The following is a 19,119-nucleotide window of genomic DNA, read 5'->3' as shown; positions in this document are numbered from 1 at the left end:
ACAAGAACTCAAGAGTGCATACATCAGCACCTTACTCTAGAAATTGCTTGGCTTTGCAGTTTATGATCACTTCTTGTGAAAGTCACCTTGAACTTACATCTATGTTAAATTTCTTTGGAGGATTTGGTGGGGTAGAAAGCATTCTTTGTTAGACATGTTTTAACTATTTTCAGGTTAAGGCAGGAAGAGGGCATAAGTAAGTTTTTACTTTATTGTTAGATATAAGACTGTAAAGAACGAAAGTTTTAAATTTGCAATTTAGGACTGTACCTGATTTTACATGACTGGAATTGGAGCTTTTACTTAAAATCTAGAAGCAGTGATCGGTACTTCAGAATTCAGAGGGAGCGTCTTAATACCTTTGAGGAATAGTCCTTGCAATATTTGTGTGTTTAGTAATTAATTCTGAAGTATTTAGCAAAAGAGGTTGTTTATTTTAAAGTTCAAATGCAGTTTGAAAGTAATGGAAAAACAGACATAAACTCACAAAAAGGAAAGCTGAGGTAACTTCTATGTGCTACTGTCTGAAGGAGAATAGGTAAAATACTGTAGCCATTCAACTTTTCTTCACATTATGCTTGGACTTCAATCTAATGACATTAAAATACATTTCAAGGGTGGTGTGTAATTCTGTCTCATTTCAAGACCTTCAGAACCCTCTCTTTGCATCTTCTGCAAAGCTAAGATAAAAACCATTGATTGGTGTTACTCATTAGGTAGCACTCTCTGGTTTGTATGTCACAATTAAAAAACCAAAAAGCCTCATGTAACTAAATTTTACATGAAAAATTCACAGTTGGTTATTTTTATTCATTCCTTATACTTTTAAAAAAAATCTGTAGTGTAGTTTGTGACAGCTTCGCTGAACTGCAGCTTTTCTTCCGTGTGGATGGCAGTGATTTAATGCTTAAGTAGAATAATGTGGTTGTCTAGCTTCAGCCTGGTTACATTGAGCTTAATTTTCCTATTTTAATTGTGAGGGAGGATGTACAGCTTGGTATCTGGTTTTGGTTGATCATAGCAGCTGCATTCCATGACCTTGGCATCACTCTCTTTATTTGAAAATAAAACCCTACAGTATGCTGCGTAGAATAACCATGGATTACTTAAGATTGTTTTTTTTTTTTCTTTTGAACACAGGCCAAGTTTCATTTAATTCTGAACCCATGGTGCCTTGTTTTAATAATATAGCTCTTTTCCATTAAGGCTAGAATGGCTTAGATATTAAAACATTCTGAAAATTTTAAATATATTGCAAAAAAAGCAAAAATAGTGTTGCCATTGCTTCATTTTGGTTTTGTTTTTTTTTTTTTTCCATGTGTACATTTTTGATGGAAAGTTTTGGGAGGGCTTTTTTGACAAATTATAATTAATTTTTATTATGACAATAAGCAAAATTATTATTACCTAATGCATGGTTTCTCTGACAGCTGAGAAGCCATTAATTTTAAGGTCTTTGGCACTAAGGCACTGCATCAGCTGCTCAGGTTATGTGGCAATAAAGGCATTTGAAAAAACTGCCTTGATCACTGAGGGAAGTTCCATACACAGTTGTGTATGAGGAACTGCTGAGGTAGTGGAACTACAAGATAATCGGTAGCAGTTGTGTATGAAGAGACACTGTCAAGCCTGAGTTATGAGAAGGCTTTCTGGTTTTTATCACATAGTGTGATTTTACAAATGTACTTGAGAAATGCTTGCTTTTGCAATATATAAAAGCTGTGCAGGGTTAATTTAAAGGTCTAATACGGGAAAGCTTACTTCTCTTTCTCAAATGGTCTGGCATTCTTTGGTTCACTGACTCTTTTCTGTCTCAATATCCTCTTTCATGAGCTTTCTATTAGCTTCCTCGTAATTTAAATCAAGCTGTTTTTACTGTACTGTCTCCTGTTGTTTGGAATAATATTAGTAGTTCATCTTCAGATACTTTTCTGCCTCTGGAGGGAGAAGTGTCTATGGAGCACAGCTGTTGGAGGAAGTGCCCAAAGAAAGCATTATGCAGCAGCCCAGAATGCCCAAGATTTTCTGGCAAGAGCTTTAGAAAAAGCTGCTGCTAAAGAAAGACCTCTTAAAAGTATACATATCCTAATAGTTCTGCTTTGTAAACAGAAACAAAAACATTATTTGCATTGCAGAACATGTGAAATAATAATAATGTCAGTAAAATGGAAAAATTGTTACATATTCAGAGAAAAACAGGATATCCTTGGTGGCATCTATTTCCTTTTAAAAAAAAATCACATCAGAATGCCAGTTGGGCATCTCATTTTCTGAGGATGGATATTCTTCAATATTAATATGGCAAAGAATGATTTTTGATAGAGAATTTCTCATTTGATCACTGTAAGCTCTCATATAAGAGTGAAGGAATGAAATCTAACTTCAGATATAACGGGGAACATTTTAATAGCTCTGTTTAGCTGTGTACGAGGAAGATGATTGAACAACTTTTGGGTTGCTGACTTGTGCAGTATTTCCTGTATTATCAGTTCTACGCATACCTGGAAGGGGGCTGGTTGTATACATGTGGGGTTCTGTTTACTAGTGAATCAAATGGGAGAGTGATTTCATTAAACAGTAATCGGTGAAGAACTTCATGACTTTTGACTGGTCTTATGGGCCTATAATCTTGTCATGTCTAGTTTAATGCTAATTTGTTTCTTCAGCTAATTGTAATGCTTAATGGTATGTCTGTGCCAGATAAGAAATTAGTTTCGCTGATTGCATGTATGACTCTGGGTCAGGAAAATGAGGTCAGTAAGGGAAAAACCTCATTTTCAGTAGGAGGAATTAGTGGTGATTACTGATGGGCATCACGGCTGGTAAAGGGGGCATGTAACCGTTTATGCAAGTGAACTCCCTCCATCCCTCTGTCCCTCTCTCTACCTGCCAAAAACAGAGGAGAGAAATCCAAAGGAAATTCTTCTGTCCTCCTTAATGCATATTAAGTTGGAGCAAGACTGACTTTTCAACCCCCCCCCTTGGCTTATCTTTACTAATTCAAGCAAACAACTTATTCTCAAGCTTATTCATTTTTCAAGAACGTCTAAAGGCAAAACAGTTCTCAGATCAGTTTTGATTAAGTTGTTTGGGTATGCTTTGTATTCCTCCTATCTTAATGTGAAGCAAAATAGCAGTATATGAGCGCAGGCTGGGGAGGAAGAGAAGGAATTTGAGGCCCAGCCCTTTGTGACAGGAGTCAGACAGGCAGAGAGTGGAAGAAGGCACCTGGGAGAACTGCAGGGGGATCTGGGGTTTTCCAGGTACAGTGATTTGTAGAAGATCATTTGGAAGATGGGGAGCTTGCGGTACTTAGGTGGGTGGGGATGTTCATAAACTGAAAATCCAAACAGTTCTCTTTGGTTTGGAATCCCTTGTATAAGGATTTTCGTTATCCGTCCCATATTGCTATAGCTTGGTGCTGGTAAAGTCACAAGGATGAAACTCATGCTGTAGTCTGTCCCAAGACAGGTATGCTTTCAATATTGTAGAAGATTCAAGTGTGACGCAGTCTCCTATTTTTTTTTTTTTAACATAGGTTACAGTAGTCCCAAGAATGTGCACTGGCAAAGTCCTTTTTAGGCCTTGCTTGCAAGTAGGGGAGCTAACAGTATTGCTTTGATTTTGTTTGCGATGTGACATGCAGATGAGAAATGAGAGCCTGTCTATGCCTTTCACTCGTGAACAGACAGTCAGGAATTCTTGTGCCGTTGTGTGGTATTTAGCCCTATTTCCTATAACTCTAAAAAGCGAGCCCGCTGTTGGCTTTATTCCAGCGTAATGAAAAGAGCACGTTCGACACTTAACGCCTTTTTGTGTTTCACTTAAATAATGCCTTTGGGGAAGAGGTAGCAGTTCAATTTTGTAGCTGTCAGGTTTTTTTTATTTGTTCGCTGTCCTCTCCAGTAACCTTTTTGAAAATATGATCAAAATTTCTGAATCATTCTTGCTTCCTCTCTTGCTGTCTGACAAAGATAGGTTGGCATATGTGAGCAGTATGAGAAGAAACTCACCATGGATTGCTGGATAATGCAATACTGAAAGGACATGGAGTATAACTTGGTATTCTGTGTTATTCTTATAAGCCTTTCTACTTGTTTTTTTTTAAAATTAAAATTAATACTTTGTTCTTAATGTTGGCTGAGAAGGTGGAAAATTCTTTGGCCCACGGAGCTATGTTACTAGCCCATGTTCTCTCAAGTAAAAAGGCTTTTTCAGACTTAATACCAGCAACGAGAGGAAGATGGAGAGTTGCCTTGGAAAGCCAAATGCCTTACATAATAAATCTGACGCTAGCCTTTGTCAGTCTTCAAAGTGAGGTGACTGATTTGTGAAACTTCAGAATGTCTGTTGTAAAGTATTTATGTTTTATAGTCAGCCAAGATGTGATATGAATAGCAAGCCTTCTCTTTGGTCTCATCTGTCCATAACTCTAAGCAGTCTTGTTAATGTTTTGGCAGTAGTGACAGCCTTTCTCTGTCTAGGTAGGTGTCTGATTAAAAAGGATTTGAAAGACATGCCTCTTATTTCTGATCATCTTACATGTGTGACTGACTGTGATGATCCAGCTGAGACTTCTTGGAGCTCCCCTGCAGTTGCTGAAATTTATTAGGCCTAAGTTAGACTGCTGATTTCAGACTGGGCTTCCTTTGTGAAAGATCTGTAGGAGCAAGACAGGTAGCGGTACAGCTGGGTGCTTTCTGACTGTTCCATGTTGAATGGCAACCTGTATTTGGATGCCAGACTTCACCTGCAATCTCTGAAGGTCTGGTTTTGTTATGTAGCTGATGGCTCGTTATGAGATTTCTTTTTTGTCCACAGAATCTGTCAAGTCTCTAAAATACAAACACTTTTTCATTCTCATTCTTCATCTGAGTTCGTAATGTATGATTAACTACTACCGCTGTCATGGAAGTTCCACTTAAATAGCCTGAAAGCACAGGGCCTAGGGGATATAATCTGCATATCATCCTGCTGCTCCTCACAACATGAGATTTATTACTGGCATGCCTTCTTCCAGATCTGCCGGATATGCTGTATTCTCCCAGGCTTTATGCAAGTGCAGCAGGAGAGTACTGTCACAGTGGTCTGTCATCTATAGTAGGAGTTATTGCCTTTTTTGGAAGCCTCTGCTTTCTGGTTTTTGGTGTGTAGCCTTGAATTAATTTGCAAATAAAAGTCTATTTCATGAGAGTACTGTGAACGCTTCTGAATAGATTCAGTTCTTCAGGATGTTGGATCATGAAAGGAAGGTATAGTCCAAGGTCTACCAGTGACTTCATTTTCAAGGGAAAAGAATGTCCTGCTGTAGCCTTATCTCCAAGGGAAGGTTCCAAGTCTCCTGCTGCAGAGCTGGATTTGGATGATTTATGGTGCCTCTGTCATAGATTATCCTAAAAAACTAAAGGTAGGAGAGGATTTGGCTGGCTCCTGCTTGTACAAGGTTATTTCGGTGCTGGGGCCACCTGAACTTGTCAGGAAAGACTCTGTGACCCTGAGAACTGTCTGCTCCCCTAACATGGAGGAATAGCAGCATCTGTCTTCTGACAGTCTTGGACATTACATGCTGAACTGTATTAGAGGGTTTATTGCTTCCCCATGAAGGACATCTCTGCCAACAGCAGGAAGTGATTTGAGCTTTGTACATAAACTGGGCTGGTTTCTCAGCTCGAGCATATGGCCAAATCACACTCCTTTGCAAACTGTAGTCCATTGTGCTTTGATTTATCTGCCTGGATTGAAAGTATAATTTCTTTACATTATTTCATTGTGTTTCTGTTCTTGTCACACATTTGTCTTGCACCTCAGTTATCACTCTGTTACTAGTCTTACATAATGAAAGGAAATATTTTTAAAGGCTCTGAAGGAAGATGTCTAATTACTCTTTGTAGACAAGACCTTAGTCAGTTATGCAAAATGTTTGTAGTCAAATATTCTACGTCTAATCTGAAAGTAAATTGACCATAAGCCTGAAAAGCTTCTCCTTTTAAGTGGCTTAAGATGAGCTGTAATAATAAGTGCTGTGGTCTCACTAATATGCACTGTAATTTGGATCATATATTCTACTGTGAATGGCTTTTATACAGTGTGCACCTCATGTCAGCTAAATTTGGTCTGCATCATTAGTCTTAAAACTATGGAGAAACTATTAAATATACAAGCAGCAAAATAAAATCCTCCTGGACACGTGAAGAAAAATAAAAGCAAAGGAAGATATTTGGTATTAAACAGGCTGTAAGGTGTTTTAAAAACATTTTTCCTGGCTGTATTGAAAATTGAATTCCAGATGCTGAGTTCCTCTGAGCCGCTTCTTAAGAAACCAAAAAGGTACTGACAGCCTGCCACAAGAGGGCATTTCTGACAGAGTCTTTGCAAAAATGCTTCTGGGAAAGGATGTGAGCAATCTTTGAACTATCGCTGAGGACTAGCTGTGGATTGAATGCATGTCTTTGTGATGTTCTGAAAGACGTTTTGAGGGTGTTGACTTAGTTCTTGCCTACCCTGTTAGTCATATTTTATAACCATTGGCTGTATGCAGTGGAAGCGCTGCTTGGAGTTCAGTATTGGTATGTAAAGCATTACTACTGCAGAGATGGATGGATGGATAGATACCTAAAATACTGTCAAAATATAGAAAACTTAACACAATTGTGTTTTGGTTTTTTTGCAGTTGCCTTGTAGAAGGAGACGCTAAAGAAGAAATCTTGCAGCCTCCAGAGCCTCAGCCAGTACCACCAATCTTAACACCCTCTCCCCCATCAGCTTATCCAACGGTCACTACTGTGTGGCAGGACAATGATAGATACCATCCAAAGCCAGTTTTGCACATGGTTTCATCAGAGCATTCAACAGACCTCAACGAGAATTATAATAAGTCAACAGAACATTCAGGGAAGAATGAACCCAGTGAACATCCAGAGAAAAGGCTGGAACGCAACTTAAGTTTTGAAATCAAGAAGGTACCTCTTCAGGAGGGACCACGAAGCTTTGATGGGAACTCCCTGTTGAACAGGGGACATGCAATTAAAATTAAACCTGTGTCATCCTGCGTAATTGATAAGAGCTTTAAGCCACAGGAACAGCTTTCAGGGGATTCATTTGTAGATACTTCTCAAAACTCATGTATGGAATGCAGCGTGCCCCAGTCTAGCACAGCCTTAATACCTTCACCGGAAAGTCTGCAGAGTCGGCAGGGTTCTGATGCTCCACCAAGACCGGATCGTCTGCCTCTGACAGAAAAGGGACATGCCACGTGGTCACTGCATGGGCCTGAAAATGCACTGCGTACATCAGTGTCTGAAGACATGTCTTCAGACATGTTATGTCATGGTGTTAAAACTCTCTCTCTGGTATCAAACACCACAGTTGAACATCCTTCCAGTGATAATGTTGATCATACTACTATTTCTGTTCGAGCACCCCTCTGTTTTACTAATCCTCTTCATTCAGATGATTCTGATACAGATGAGATGAACTTTGACGGAGCCATGAGCAGAAGCGCATCTAATGTTTCAACCGCAAGTGCCACAGTTTCTGCCGCCACTAATACTGAAAGCATTTCTGCCAGAAAAGTATTGCCAATGTCTATTGCTAGGCAAGACTTAACAGCTGTAACATGTTCTGAAGATGGCAAAGGTATGTTTCACAGTGGTTCAGAAGTGCTACTCTTTAACCTGGTTGCATCTTTAGAGTTGGACAACATAAATTTCTTTACAATTCTATTTTCTAAACGTAAATTTAAACAGTGTAGTATGGCAGCTTCAGAAGGGGCGCACCTCTTTTCCCCCCAGTTTTCATTTTGCATGTGAGCTATGTCTGTTACACGGTTTGTACTACAGACCGTGATAAGCTGCTTCAGAAGCTGTATTGCGAGGTGTGAATGCATTCTTAACTGCAGGTTTCTGTGTTATTTTCTCCACGTCCGATTTCATGGCAAGTGTCTATAATGGTGGAGTTCAGGATCTCATGTGGCAGGAACAGAATATCTAGCAACATCACAACCCTGGACTTCAGTAGGGACAACTTTGGCCTTTTCAAGCAATTGCTAGGGGAAATCCCATGGGACAGGGTACTAGAAGGTAAGGGGGCCCAAGAAGTTGGTTAGCATTCAAGGACTGCTTCTTCCGAGCTCAAGATCAGAGCATCCCATCAGGTAGGAAATCAAGAAAGGGTAGTAGGACACCTGCATGGTTAAACAGGGAGCTGCTGGGCAAACTCAAGTGGAAGAAGAGAGTGTACAGATGTTATGACCTGGTCGCAACTAGTTCATAAATCCCTTGGAGTAAATTAAGGTGAAATGACACCAAATAACTGGTATGAAATTAAGAACAATTTATTAATACAGGGAAAGTTGCATGGTTGTAAGTGTCTTGGGTTTCTAAAGGCATTGAGAAAGAGAGAAAAGGGAAAAGGAAAAGAGAAAGAGGATAGAGACTATGAGAGAGAGGAAAAGAGAGATCACCACCCTTGGATCCAGCGATGTTAAGTTGTCTGTAGAGTTGGTAAGTTGCTTGCAGAGTTGCTCCTCCGGTAAATCGCTTGCAGGATCGGTCCTCAGGTGGCGGGCAGGAGCGCGCACCAGCATCCCAAGTGAGAAGGTCTAAATACTTTAGGTCATTTGCATGCGAGATAGGAGAGGGTGGTAACATCCCTCTTGTCTCGCCCCCCTCTGCTCGCTTCCCGTGCTAATTGGGACGCCTGCGCTTTGTAGTCTTAGATTGTTTTCGAAATGAGTCGGTGGTCCCTCAAGGGATGTTTGGTGGTCGTGATCCCCTAGTTGTGGTGTCCGCTGTATGACCCCGCTTCTGCACAAGCGTGGTTGAGGCCTTGCAAAGTTGTTGCACATGTAAGCTGGCCCCAAGGAAAAGATACCATTCTGCCTCCGCAGGACTTATCTCTTGCTCCAGCCAGAGTTGTAAATCACAACAATTAAGGCACAGCAGGGGTATTGTTCTGTTCCCAAGGCCCTTATCTCTTGCCAGACTTGCAGGCCTCTGTAGCACCCATCCCCTCCTCCAGCCAGAGTTGTGAAACAAGTTGTTTAAGGCATACAAACTCTGTCCATCACAACAGATCATGGAAGGAGGGGCTGGCCACTTGAGAGGAATATAAGTCTGTTGTCAGAGGATGTAGGGAGGCAACTAGGAAAGCTAAGGCCTCCTTGGAATTAAACCTTGCAAGAGAGGTCAAGGACAACAGAAAGGGCTTCTTCAAATACATTGCAGGTAAAACCAACACTAGAGGCAATGTAGGCCCACTGATGAATGAGGTGGGTGCCCTGGAGACAGAGGATAAAAAGAAGGCAGAGTTACTGAATGCCTTCTTTGCCTCTGTCTATACTGCTGGAGACTGTCCTGAGGAGCCCCGGACCCCTGAGGCCCCAGAAGAAGTCAGGATAGAGGAGGAATCTGCCTTGGTTGATGAGGGCTGGTTCAGGGACCAATTAAGCAATCTGGATATCCATAAATCCATGGGCCCTGATGGGATGCACCCGCGGGTGCTGAGGGAGCTGGCGGAAGTCATTGCTAGGCCACTCGCCATCATCTTTGCTAAGTCGTGGGCAACGGGAGAGGTGCCTGAGGACTGGAGGAAAGCAAATGTCACTCCAGTCTTCAAAAAGGGCAAGAAGGAGGACCCGGGTAACTATAGACCGGTCAGCCTCACCTCCATCCCCGGAAAGGTAATGGAACAACTTGTCCTTGGTGCTGTCTCTAGGCACATCAAGGATAGGGGGATCATTAGGGGCAGTCAACATGGCTTCACCAAGGGGAAGTCATGCTTAACCAACTTGATAGCCTTTTATGAGGACATAACCCGGTGGACAGATGATAGTAAAGCTGTGGATGTGGTCTATCTTGATTTCAGTAAAGCATTTGACACGGTCTCCCACAGCATCCTCGCAGCTAAACTGAGGAAGTGTGGTCTGGATGATCGGGTAGTGAGGTGGATTGTGAACTGGCTGAAGGAAAGAAGCCAGAGAGTGGTGGTCAATGGGACAGAGTCCAGTTGGAGGCCTGTGTCTAGCGGAGTCCCTCAAGGGTCGGTCCTGGGACCAGTTCTATTCAATATATTCATTAATGACTTGGATGAGGGAATAGAGTGCACTGTCAGCAAGTTCGCTGATGACACAAAACTGGGAGGAGTGGCTGACACACCAGAAGGCTGCGCAGCCATTCAGAGAGACCTGGACAGGCTGGAGAGTTGGGCGGGGAGAAATTTAATGAAATATAACAAGGGCAAGTGTAGAGTCCTGCATCTGGGCAAGAACAACCCCATGTATGAGTACAAGTTGGGGACAGACCTGTTGGAGACCAGCACAGGGGAAAGGGACGTGGGGGTCCTAGTGGACAACAGGATGACCATGAGCCAGCAGTGTGCCCTTGTGGCCAAGAAGGCCAATGGCATCCTGGGGTGTATTAGAAGGGGTGTGGATAGCAGGTCGAGAGAGGTTCTCCTCCCCCTCTACTCTGCCCTGGTGAGGCCGCATCTGGAATATTGTGTCCAGTTCTGGGCCCCTCAGTTCAAGAAGGACAGGGAACTGCTAGAGAGAGTCCAGCGCAGAGCCACGAAGATGATTAAGGGAGTGGAACATCTCCCTTATGAGGAGAGGCTGAGGGAGCTGGGTCTCTTTAGCTTGGAGAAGAGGAGACTGAGGGATGACCTCGTTAATGTTTATAAATATGTAAAGGGCAAGTGTCATGAGGATGGAGCCAGGCTCTTCTCAGTGACATCCATTGACAGGACAAGGGGCAATGGGTGCAAGCTGGAACACAGGAGGTTCCACGTAAATATGAGGAAAAACTTCTTTACGGTGAGGGTGACCGAACACTGGAACAGGCTGCCCAGAGAGGTTGTGGAGTCTCCTTCTCTGGAGACATTGAAAACCCGCCTGGACGCGTTCCTGTGTGACATGATCTAGGCAATCCTGCTCTGGCAGGGGGATTGGACTAGATGATCTTTCAAGGTCTCTTCCAATCCCTAACATTCTGTGATTCTGTGAGACAAAGTAATATTGCTGTTCATCGAAAAATCCAAGTTCTGCATTAGTAGTGCTTTGAAAATTATTCAGTTGTTTTTAATCTTTTACTGCTTTTTGGAATTTTTTGAGCAAGGAAAGTTTGCAAGACTGCTTCTGCAAAAAGTTACAACGTCATTTATTGAAGGCAAAAGGGTCCTAAAATGTGCAGATTCAGATTTCAGTCAGGCTGGCGCACTTAGCTCAGATGGAGGACATAGCTGAGAAGAACAAATTAGGCCTCAGTATCTGCCTGTGCAAGGTCCAACAAAGTACGTAGTAAGATTGTGGAGCTGAAAGGGGAACATGAGCCTCTGTATTTAGATCAGACTCATGTGCTAGGGACCTCCTTAGAGCTGTGGCCCTGCTTCAGGAGTCTGTGCAGACTACATGACTTTCTGAGGTAAAATGGGGCTCAGTGTATGATCCAAGATGCAGAGCATTGAAAATACTTGCTTTGTGAACGAAGTTTTCACCAAAAGTCATATATTCAGAAAAGTGAACTATTTGCAGCTTTAAAAACAATTCATAGATTTTGTGATATTATGTATACGCAGAAAATGATACTTGTCCATGTGTGTATGTTTTTAACCCTGCGACACTTTAAAAATGCTCTGCATAGCAAAGACAAAGTGCTTTATGTCATGGCGACTCCAACATTAATGCCAAGCAGTCCTCCTTGGATTTGTTTTTGGTAGATTTGCATGCTATAGTATTTTTCTAACACTGCTTTTAGCCAGGCTTTTTTCCTTCTTTTACAGGGCAATCGTTTTTATCACTGTTTGAAAATTGTTGCCTCACTACACATCTCTATACGTAGATGCTCTAAGAACATGCAAATAAAATACCTGATATGTCATAAATATGATAAAGAGTGGGAGAAGTCACTCAAGAATTTGTTTCATGTAGTTGCATATCAGAAACATCCTGAAATAACAGTACAGCCTTTGTGCTGCTGGTATGTTGCTGATTTCACAGGAATGACTTAAAATGTTTTTATTAATTTTTTTATAACTTATCTCTTGTTATCGAGGGTGTATCTGTTCCCTGTTGTATGATAGTGAACACTTCCCATTTTATATTCAGGTTGCAAGTCTTGTAATCCGTCTTTTGGACTCAGGAATATAGGGTTAGATCACTTTGCACCAGTGATCCTAAACCATGTTTAATAGTGGCTTTTTCATGTTCATACTTGTTCAGGACTTCTCTATCTGAAGCTGGGGATGTGGGTACAATCATCAGTGAAACTTGCCTGTGAACTTACCAGCACCCGAGCTGCTTAACCCGAACTGTTGGTGTGCATGATCTTACCGCATAATTAAGTTCTCTTTTTAATTCAAATGAGGTGAAAAGTAGTTGTACCCTGAGGTTAAAAAACCAAAACAACTACCCTACAACAACAAAACCCGCCAAACTAAAAACCCAAAAAACTCATTCAGTTAGTGTGTACTCCATAGTGACTTTATTTCCTGATTTTACAGAAACTATTTCAATAAATGAAGGTTTGCTTATGCTGTATAGTAAACTGGAGATAGAGCAGGTCTTGGAGCAGTCACTTTGAACACAGTGGCTTGTAAAATGTGATGGAGTTCCCGTCCCTGCTGCTGGCATGTTGGCAGGACAAGCTTTATGGCTTCCTGAGTTGAAACATGTCTTCATCTTTTTATGAATCTTGTGTAGAATACAGCTGTCAGATGAGACTTCTTATGGCAGCAGCTGCTTTGAATTGTTTTAAACCTTTAATTTATACTCCAAATACCTGAGCAGGCAAGAGTGGGGCCTTTGCTGCTGGAACAGCCTCTGAGAGGCGAGAAGGAACAGACTGGGGACAGAATGGGTTACAGGCAACAAGGTAGCCATCTCCTCTGGCTCCTGTTTTTACCCTTCTGGCTAGTAAACCTTGCACTAGACTGTTTAACTAGTTCATATCGGTGGTGTGGGAGCCAGGCTGGGTGGGCCCCAGGATGGACTTAGGAAGCAAAACTGAGACTTGGGGCTTTAGAGAAGCCGTTAATGTGGAGCTTCCCTAGAACTTAGTGTCACACGGTGCAGGCCTGAAAAGCAAGGTTGCTTAATGTCCTTGCACCATGCAGTCTAGCTGTGCTGTAGTGACTTTGGAAGTAAGTATGGTTAGAGCCACTTAAGAAAAAATAAAAATCGCTGCTCATCAGCAGTAAGTTACTGTCTTCAGCACAGCTGAAGAGCTCAGCACTCTTCTTACCATGGTTTGGGAGCTTCATCAGTGGTTCAGTTGGTAGGCACCAACTGTGTGTAGTTATCAGTATCTGCAGAAGAGCTGAAGAAGCCAGTGTGTTGTAATGAGCTTAACTCTTGCTTGCAGTGGCTGCAAACAGACATGTAATGAACTGCAATCAAATTACAGTAAGTACTACGGTTACAGTTATTGGCAAGTTAGTTGTTCAAGAAGCAAACGATACCGCTCCAGTGCAGACTGTTAGTTCTGCTTATATTCTGTTGCTGAAAGAATGAAGACAAAGTATTCATTGGAGTTGCTGTGTTTTTTTCCACCGAATGATTTAGACTGAAAATGTATTCTGCTTTTCTTTCTTCCATCCCATACAAACTGGTTCTTAACCCTTTAATGTGAAGATAGGGTTGTTAGCATGGAGTTGCTCCCAAGCCGTTAGCAAGGTAAAAGCATGGTAAACCAAAATGGTTTATAGCACTTAGAGCAAATTTTCCTTTTGTTTTAAATTTCATACCAAGTTTAGTATGATCTCACGTATCAAAAGATCAACTTCTAAAAATCTAGGAGGAAAATTTAAATGTGTTTTTTAATTTATCTAAATGTCATATTTGATTTAGATGCTGATACTAGTGAAGATTCCTCTCCCCCGCTCCCAGAAAGAACACCAGAATCATTTGTATTAGCAAGTGAACAGAGTGAGTTTTTAATGTTCTGTGATAATTGGGGGTAAAATGTGAAGTGCATTTCAATATTGTATTTGAATGCCCTTGCTTTTTCGTTAATTCTTAAAAGTGTTGGAGCAAGTTGTAAAATGGAATGAAATCTATCATGTAATGGCTTATTTTGAGGTTTAACTTCCACAGGCCCTTGAACACAGTCAAATTATTTCTCATTTTCTGACTAAGCATGCTGTTACATTATATTTAAGTATATTGGAGACTTCAATATTGATTTTAGTAGAGCTGGTTTTCAATCTGAAGGGTATGGAAATGAGATACAGAGGGGAAATGCAGTACAGTTAGGGGATTCCCCAGCTATTTTAGGCAGTTTCCTACTGCTCCCAGGCAGGGAATGGGAAAACACAGGAACAGGTGCTTATCTGATCGTCCTTTCCTGGGCAGTGGAAAGATGATTACATTTCATACTGCACTGCATCTAGTGAACAAGCCCAGTTTATTTAAGTTTAGCATAGTTTATTCTTTGCCTGTATCAAAAGAGTAATGTAAAGAGAAAACTGACACTTACAAATGATGTGCTTATATCTTCGTATTTCATTCATCAAGCCAGTAATGGCAGAATAAAAAAAAAGATTAACTGAAATGAAATGATAAATTAGGTTGATGTTTGGTGTCTTCCAAAAAACCTAGTGTGGTGTAGTTAATTAGTGAGGCTTCTGTTCAGTGTCATTTTGTGAAACTATCAAAAATTTTTGGCCAAAGAAGTTAATATAGATATTTTCAGCATAAAAACATTGAAGTTTTGTAAATATGTCCCTTGAGCGTCATAGGCATAGGTAGTTCAGAGTCAAAGTGATCCTTTCTTTGGATATTATGGACTTGCTTCTTTTCTGTGAGAACACAAGAAACAGCTTTTTTTTGTGGAGAGAAAAAAAAAAAAAATCTCTTTGGGACTGGAATCACTAAAACCACTTCAATTTTGATTGTGTTTTTGCATGATGGCAGTAAAGGACAGGCATGGCTGTCCTGACTTGTGTGTTTTCTTTACTATGCCTTTTTCAGATCTACTATTATTGCACAGCTGGTATAATAAAATTTTAAAAATGTTGTTGAAAAAGAAGCTAATTCTCCTATTGGTTAGCAACCTCCAGATGAAGGAAATGATTGCCCACAATGCAAACACTGCAGTCTTGTGTTTTGAATTTTGTTGTGGAGTCTTCCCCTATCTTGAAAGCTCTTAGTGTAAACATAAATTCATGTTTTTACAAGCATTTAATTTAAAAAAAAGTTGCTTTATAGCACATTTCTAATGCCATGTTCTAATGCTGCATCATGGAGAGAATGCAAGTATGTTGAGTTTGATTTAATTTTTCCTAGGCACGCCCTTGTCGAAGCCAGTTATGATTGCGCAGTCTGAGTGGAGCATATTGCGTGATCAGCATCTCCCTGAACAAACAGTCTCTACAGTAAGTATAGGAGACAAGTCCGTACTAATCAGTCATTGCTAGTTTGTTTGGGAGCTACAACAAAAAGCAAAATACATACTTGTGAAAAGTTACAGCTGTGGATCATCTACAACTAGCTCAGTTTTTTCTCTTCCTGAGCTGCTGAACTGATGCATTAAGAGCATGTTTTACTTCCAGGAAAACTATCTGGTTTTCTAAGTTCAGCAATACTTTTAAAAGTCATCCTTAATATACCTTAAATTATGGCTTTAAGAGTGTAAATATGCTGCCTTTATGGAGCTTGCTGTCTGCCCTTAATGGATCGTTGGCTAATTCAACCTGGAGGAGAATTGCAGTCTCTAGTCTAACCTGCTGCATGAAGCAGAGACTCAGACCAGGCTGCTCAGGGCTTTATGCAGTTGGGTCTTGAAAACCTCCAGAGATGGAGACTTCATATCCTGTGTGGGCAACCTGTTTTGCTGCCTGATAAAGTTTTTCCCTATATCCATATTTATTTTAAACAAACCCTTTTCTGCCCATCAGATTTCACTTTTCACATCAGGCTACTAGTTGCTCAAAGTCATCCAGCGTAAACAGCTAGCAAAGCTTCAAAAGCATGTAGATCCTCTTTACATTCATGCCTTTTTTTCATGCACCTCCAATACACTTCACAGTCACCTTTACACACCACTTAAAATTTTGACAAAAAAGAGAGATGTGAATTTTCAGGGACTGTAAATTTAGTGTAAGAACCAAACTGCCTAGTTTTGCAAATAACTTATAATGTGACAATTTTAACTTTTTATTAAGTATTAAGTAAGGTTCTGATAGTAAATTCTTTATTAACTACTGTAGCATTTTTTTGTTGGTGTTATAGCAGGTGAGAAATGTAGGAGCAAGTAGATATTTCCATAGATGATGGATATTTTTAATTTTATAAAATTATTTTAAATATTTCTCATTAACAGGGTTTGAAAACAACTTCACCTGTACTACCTGGTAAGTGATGGAAAATATATTTTTTTTTAATACAAAAGGAATGTTTTTTCCCCTTGTTAATCTTGTCTAGTAACCCCATAAGAGTGGAAAGTTCAAGGAACTTAATCATTTGAACTGATTAAGTATTCTGGGAGTATTGTTATTAGAAGATTAGAAACTACCAGGGAGAAATTTTTCTCCTAGAAATTCACAAATATTTCATGATCTAATCTTGAAATAAATGTGTACATATGATTACTTCGAAAGCAACTTCCAACCCATGATGTTTTCATTTCATTGGCAAATCTTGAAAAATTACAGTAGTTTTGCAACAAATGCATCTCTTAAAATACATTTTTCCTACTGAACAAAAATTTTTCTGAACTTGGCTTTTGCTCTGAAAATATCTAAGTATATTGAGGAAACACTGGCATTTCTGAAAAGGCCTTCTGTTTTTAAAGCTTCTGAGGTTTTCTGAAGCAAGCAAGTTACAATTCTAATTTAAAAATTAATGTTACACGTTGGGTATGTTAAAGTAATGAAGACCAAAAATACAGAATTTAAATGCATATTATAATAATATATTTTCAGCTTAATTACAGTAAGGAGGGGGTATGTGTTTTTCAGATCATCCTGAAAGAAGCAACAGAACACCAACTGACATTTTACCTCAGATTTCTTTTTCTGGTTCCACTGATACAAGAGGTCAAATTTCAGAATTTCCTGCAGAACTAACAGATATTGGTAATTACAATTCATTCAAAACATATTCACTAGATAATTTAAACAGAAGATTTATTAACAGTACTAGTTTGGATAGTTGCTACTACTATCTCCCTCCAACTCGCTGAGGTGCAGAACCCAGCCAAATAAGCCTGCCTTGTCTCTTCAGTGTCGCTGAAAGAGGTTTTCCCCGAATGAGCGATTCAGTCATTCTTCGCTTTGTTTTTTAGAGCATATGAAATATAGATTAGTCAAATGGGATATAATTTCTGCAGAACACTGAAAACTTTCAGGAATAATACCTGAGAAAACTGCTTTAGTACACAGAGAAGGACAAAAAAATCAATAAATGATAACAAAGGCTGTAATACTGTATTTACTGAAAGTACTTTCCAAGTAAGGTTTAAATAGTGAACTATAATTATATACAAATTCTTCATGTTTGTATTTCCTATGGCCATAGTGCCTTTAGTACTCCTAATGCTACAAAGTCATTTTCTATCCTTGAGAATAAACCTCTTCCATAAGAGCTGGAGCATGTCTTACAGCGATCCAACACTTGTGAGACTGCGGTGTCCACGGGGACAGAAGTATTAAATACGTTTCTTTCCTTAGGTTTTGGTAACCGCTGTGGAAAGCCCAGAGGACCAAGACAGCCACCTTCAGAATGGACATGATCCAAGAACCCATGGACATACTATCAATAAATTATACTGGAAAACTCAAGCGCCACTGGGAACTAAAAAAATAGTATTCCACTTTTTTGGGGGGTGACTAACACAGAGCAGTGTAGATCTAACCACCAAATGGTACACTCTTACAGTACATCCAATGCGAAACCTTAAAAATTGTTCACAACAGTGGATTCCAGTATTACAACTTAACTTTTTTGCTGGGGCCATCTACCTGCCTTATTACACTTAGGAGAAAGTATTACATATGATTTATTTTGTAACTTCAAGTATTATTGCCTTAATGTCTTTTAACCCTGTTACACGCTGCTTGTAGACATATGTTAATATAGTAATACTTTTGACAGATTGTGTTTATGGACTACTTTTTGCTAACGTTTGATTACCATGTATGCATTATTTTGTATATGTACAGGGCAAGTAAGTATATAATTTGATAAATTTGCTATCATAAAATATTAACAGAAGATGTAAGAAATCTCTGCATGATCTAAATTTTTGTGTACCTTATTTGTAAATTATTTGCCCTGAAGTTTTAGAAAATAGTTTCTGGGGTTTTTTACAAAAATTGCTGGACACACACAGCCAGAATTGCAGGTTAGCAGAGATAAAGATTGTAATACATTTTGTAAATTGTAAGCAAAAGGTTATTTTTATATTATATACTGTTTACTTGTCAGACTTAATTTGTTCTGGTTTTCATCTAGTCATGGAGATTCAGTAAGTGCCTTGGAACAGTATTGAATTCTCTTAGCCTGTGTATGTTACTTCAGTGTTTTGAGTTCATCTGGAATTAGATTATCAAAAATATTTGTACATTTCTAGTATATTTGACCTGCCAGTAAAAGAGAAACCATTCAACATAATCAACACTCCTTAGTTTTCATTTTAATGTTTCATCAGTTGCAATCTTTAGAAAATTCATCTCTGTCAACTTTCTGTATAATAGGGTTTTACGGTTTTAATATGTCGTGTTTCTAATTTGGGAAAACCAGAACACACTGGTAAAAGGACTGTTTAAATACCACTGTCTTCTCTTACAAATGGTAAATACCGTTTTTGTTGTTCAGCGACTGTGTATGTAAGAAAGCAACTTATATGAAGGTTCACATAGAGCCCTTGCAGCTACACTGTATCTTGGCAATATATTATGTCAAGAGTTAATCCTTATAAGGATTCCTTACTTAAACTTTTCTGTAATACAATCTTTAAATTAAAGAAAGTAAAAATTTCACTATGGGTGTTTTTACTCTCAGAAAAAAAACTCTCCAGAAGCAAACTAAAATAGAGTGAAGGACGGCAGCCTGGCTTAGCTTGTAGGTCTTGTGCTTGAACAAAATAGTGACCCTCAGGACCTTATTATTAGGAACTACTTTAAAAG

The 19,119-nt window shown here is 39.7% G+C and overlaps 1 protein-coding gene across 2 annotated transcripts in view; it reads left to right on the top strand.

Moving 5' to 3' along the window:
• Window positions 1–18,872, top strand: part of PTPN12 (protein tyrosine phosphatase non-receptor type 12) — a 90,456-nt gene extending 71,584 nt beyond the window's left edge. Inside the window, exons 13-18 of one of the 2 annotated variants that reach the window (XM_068400940.1) lie at window positions 6,671–7,635; window positions 13,841–13,918; window positions 15,278–15,366; window positions 16,314–16,344; window positions 16,951–17,067; window positions 17,662–18,872. In XM_068400940.1, the coding sequence (XP_068257041.1) occupies window positions 6,671–7,635; window positions 13,841–13,918; window positions 15,278–15,366; window positions 16,314–16,344; window positions 16,951–17,067; window positions 17,662–17,723 (1,342 nt within the window). In that variant the 3' untranslated portion in view covers window positions 17,724–18,872. The remainder of the gene's footprint in view (window positions 1–6,670; window positions 7,636–13,840; window positions 13,919–15,277; window positions 15,367–16,313; window positions 16,345–16,950; window positions 17,068–17,661) is intronic. The other variant, XM_068400941.1, reaches the window with a different exon arrangement.
• Window positions 18,873–19,119: the final 247 nt, after the last annotated feature.

The sequence above is a fragment of the Nyctibius grandis genome, chromosome 5, assembly GCF_013368605.1.
Source record: "Nyctibius grandis isolate bNycGra1 chromosome 5, bNycGra1.pri, whole genome shotgun sequence".
Lineage (NCBI taxonomy): Eukaryota > Metazoa > Chordata > Aves > Nyctibiiformes > Nyctibiidae > Nyctibius > Nyctibius grandis.
Note: the sequence above shows the minus strand (reverse complement) of the source record. Positions and strands in the feature narration are given on the sequence as shown.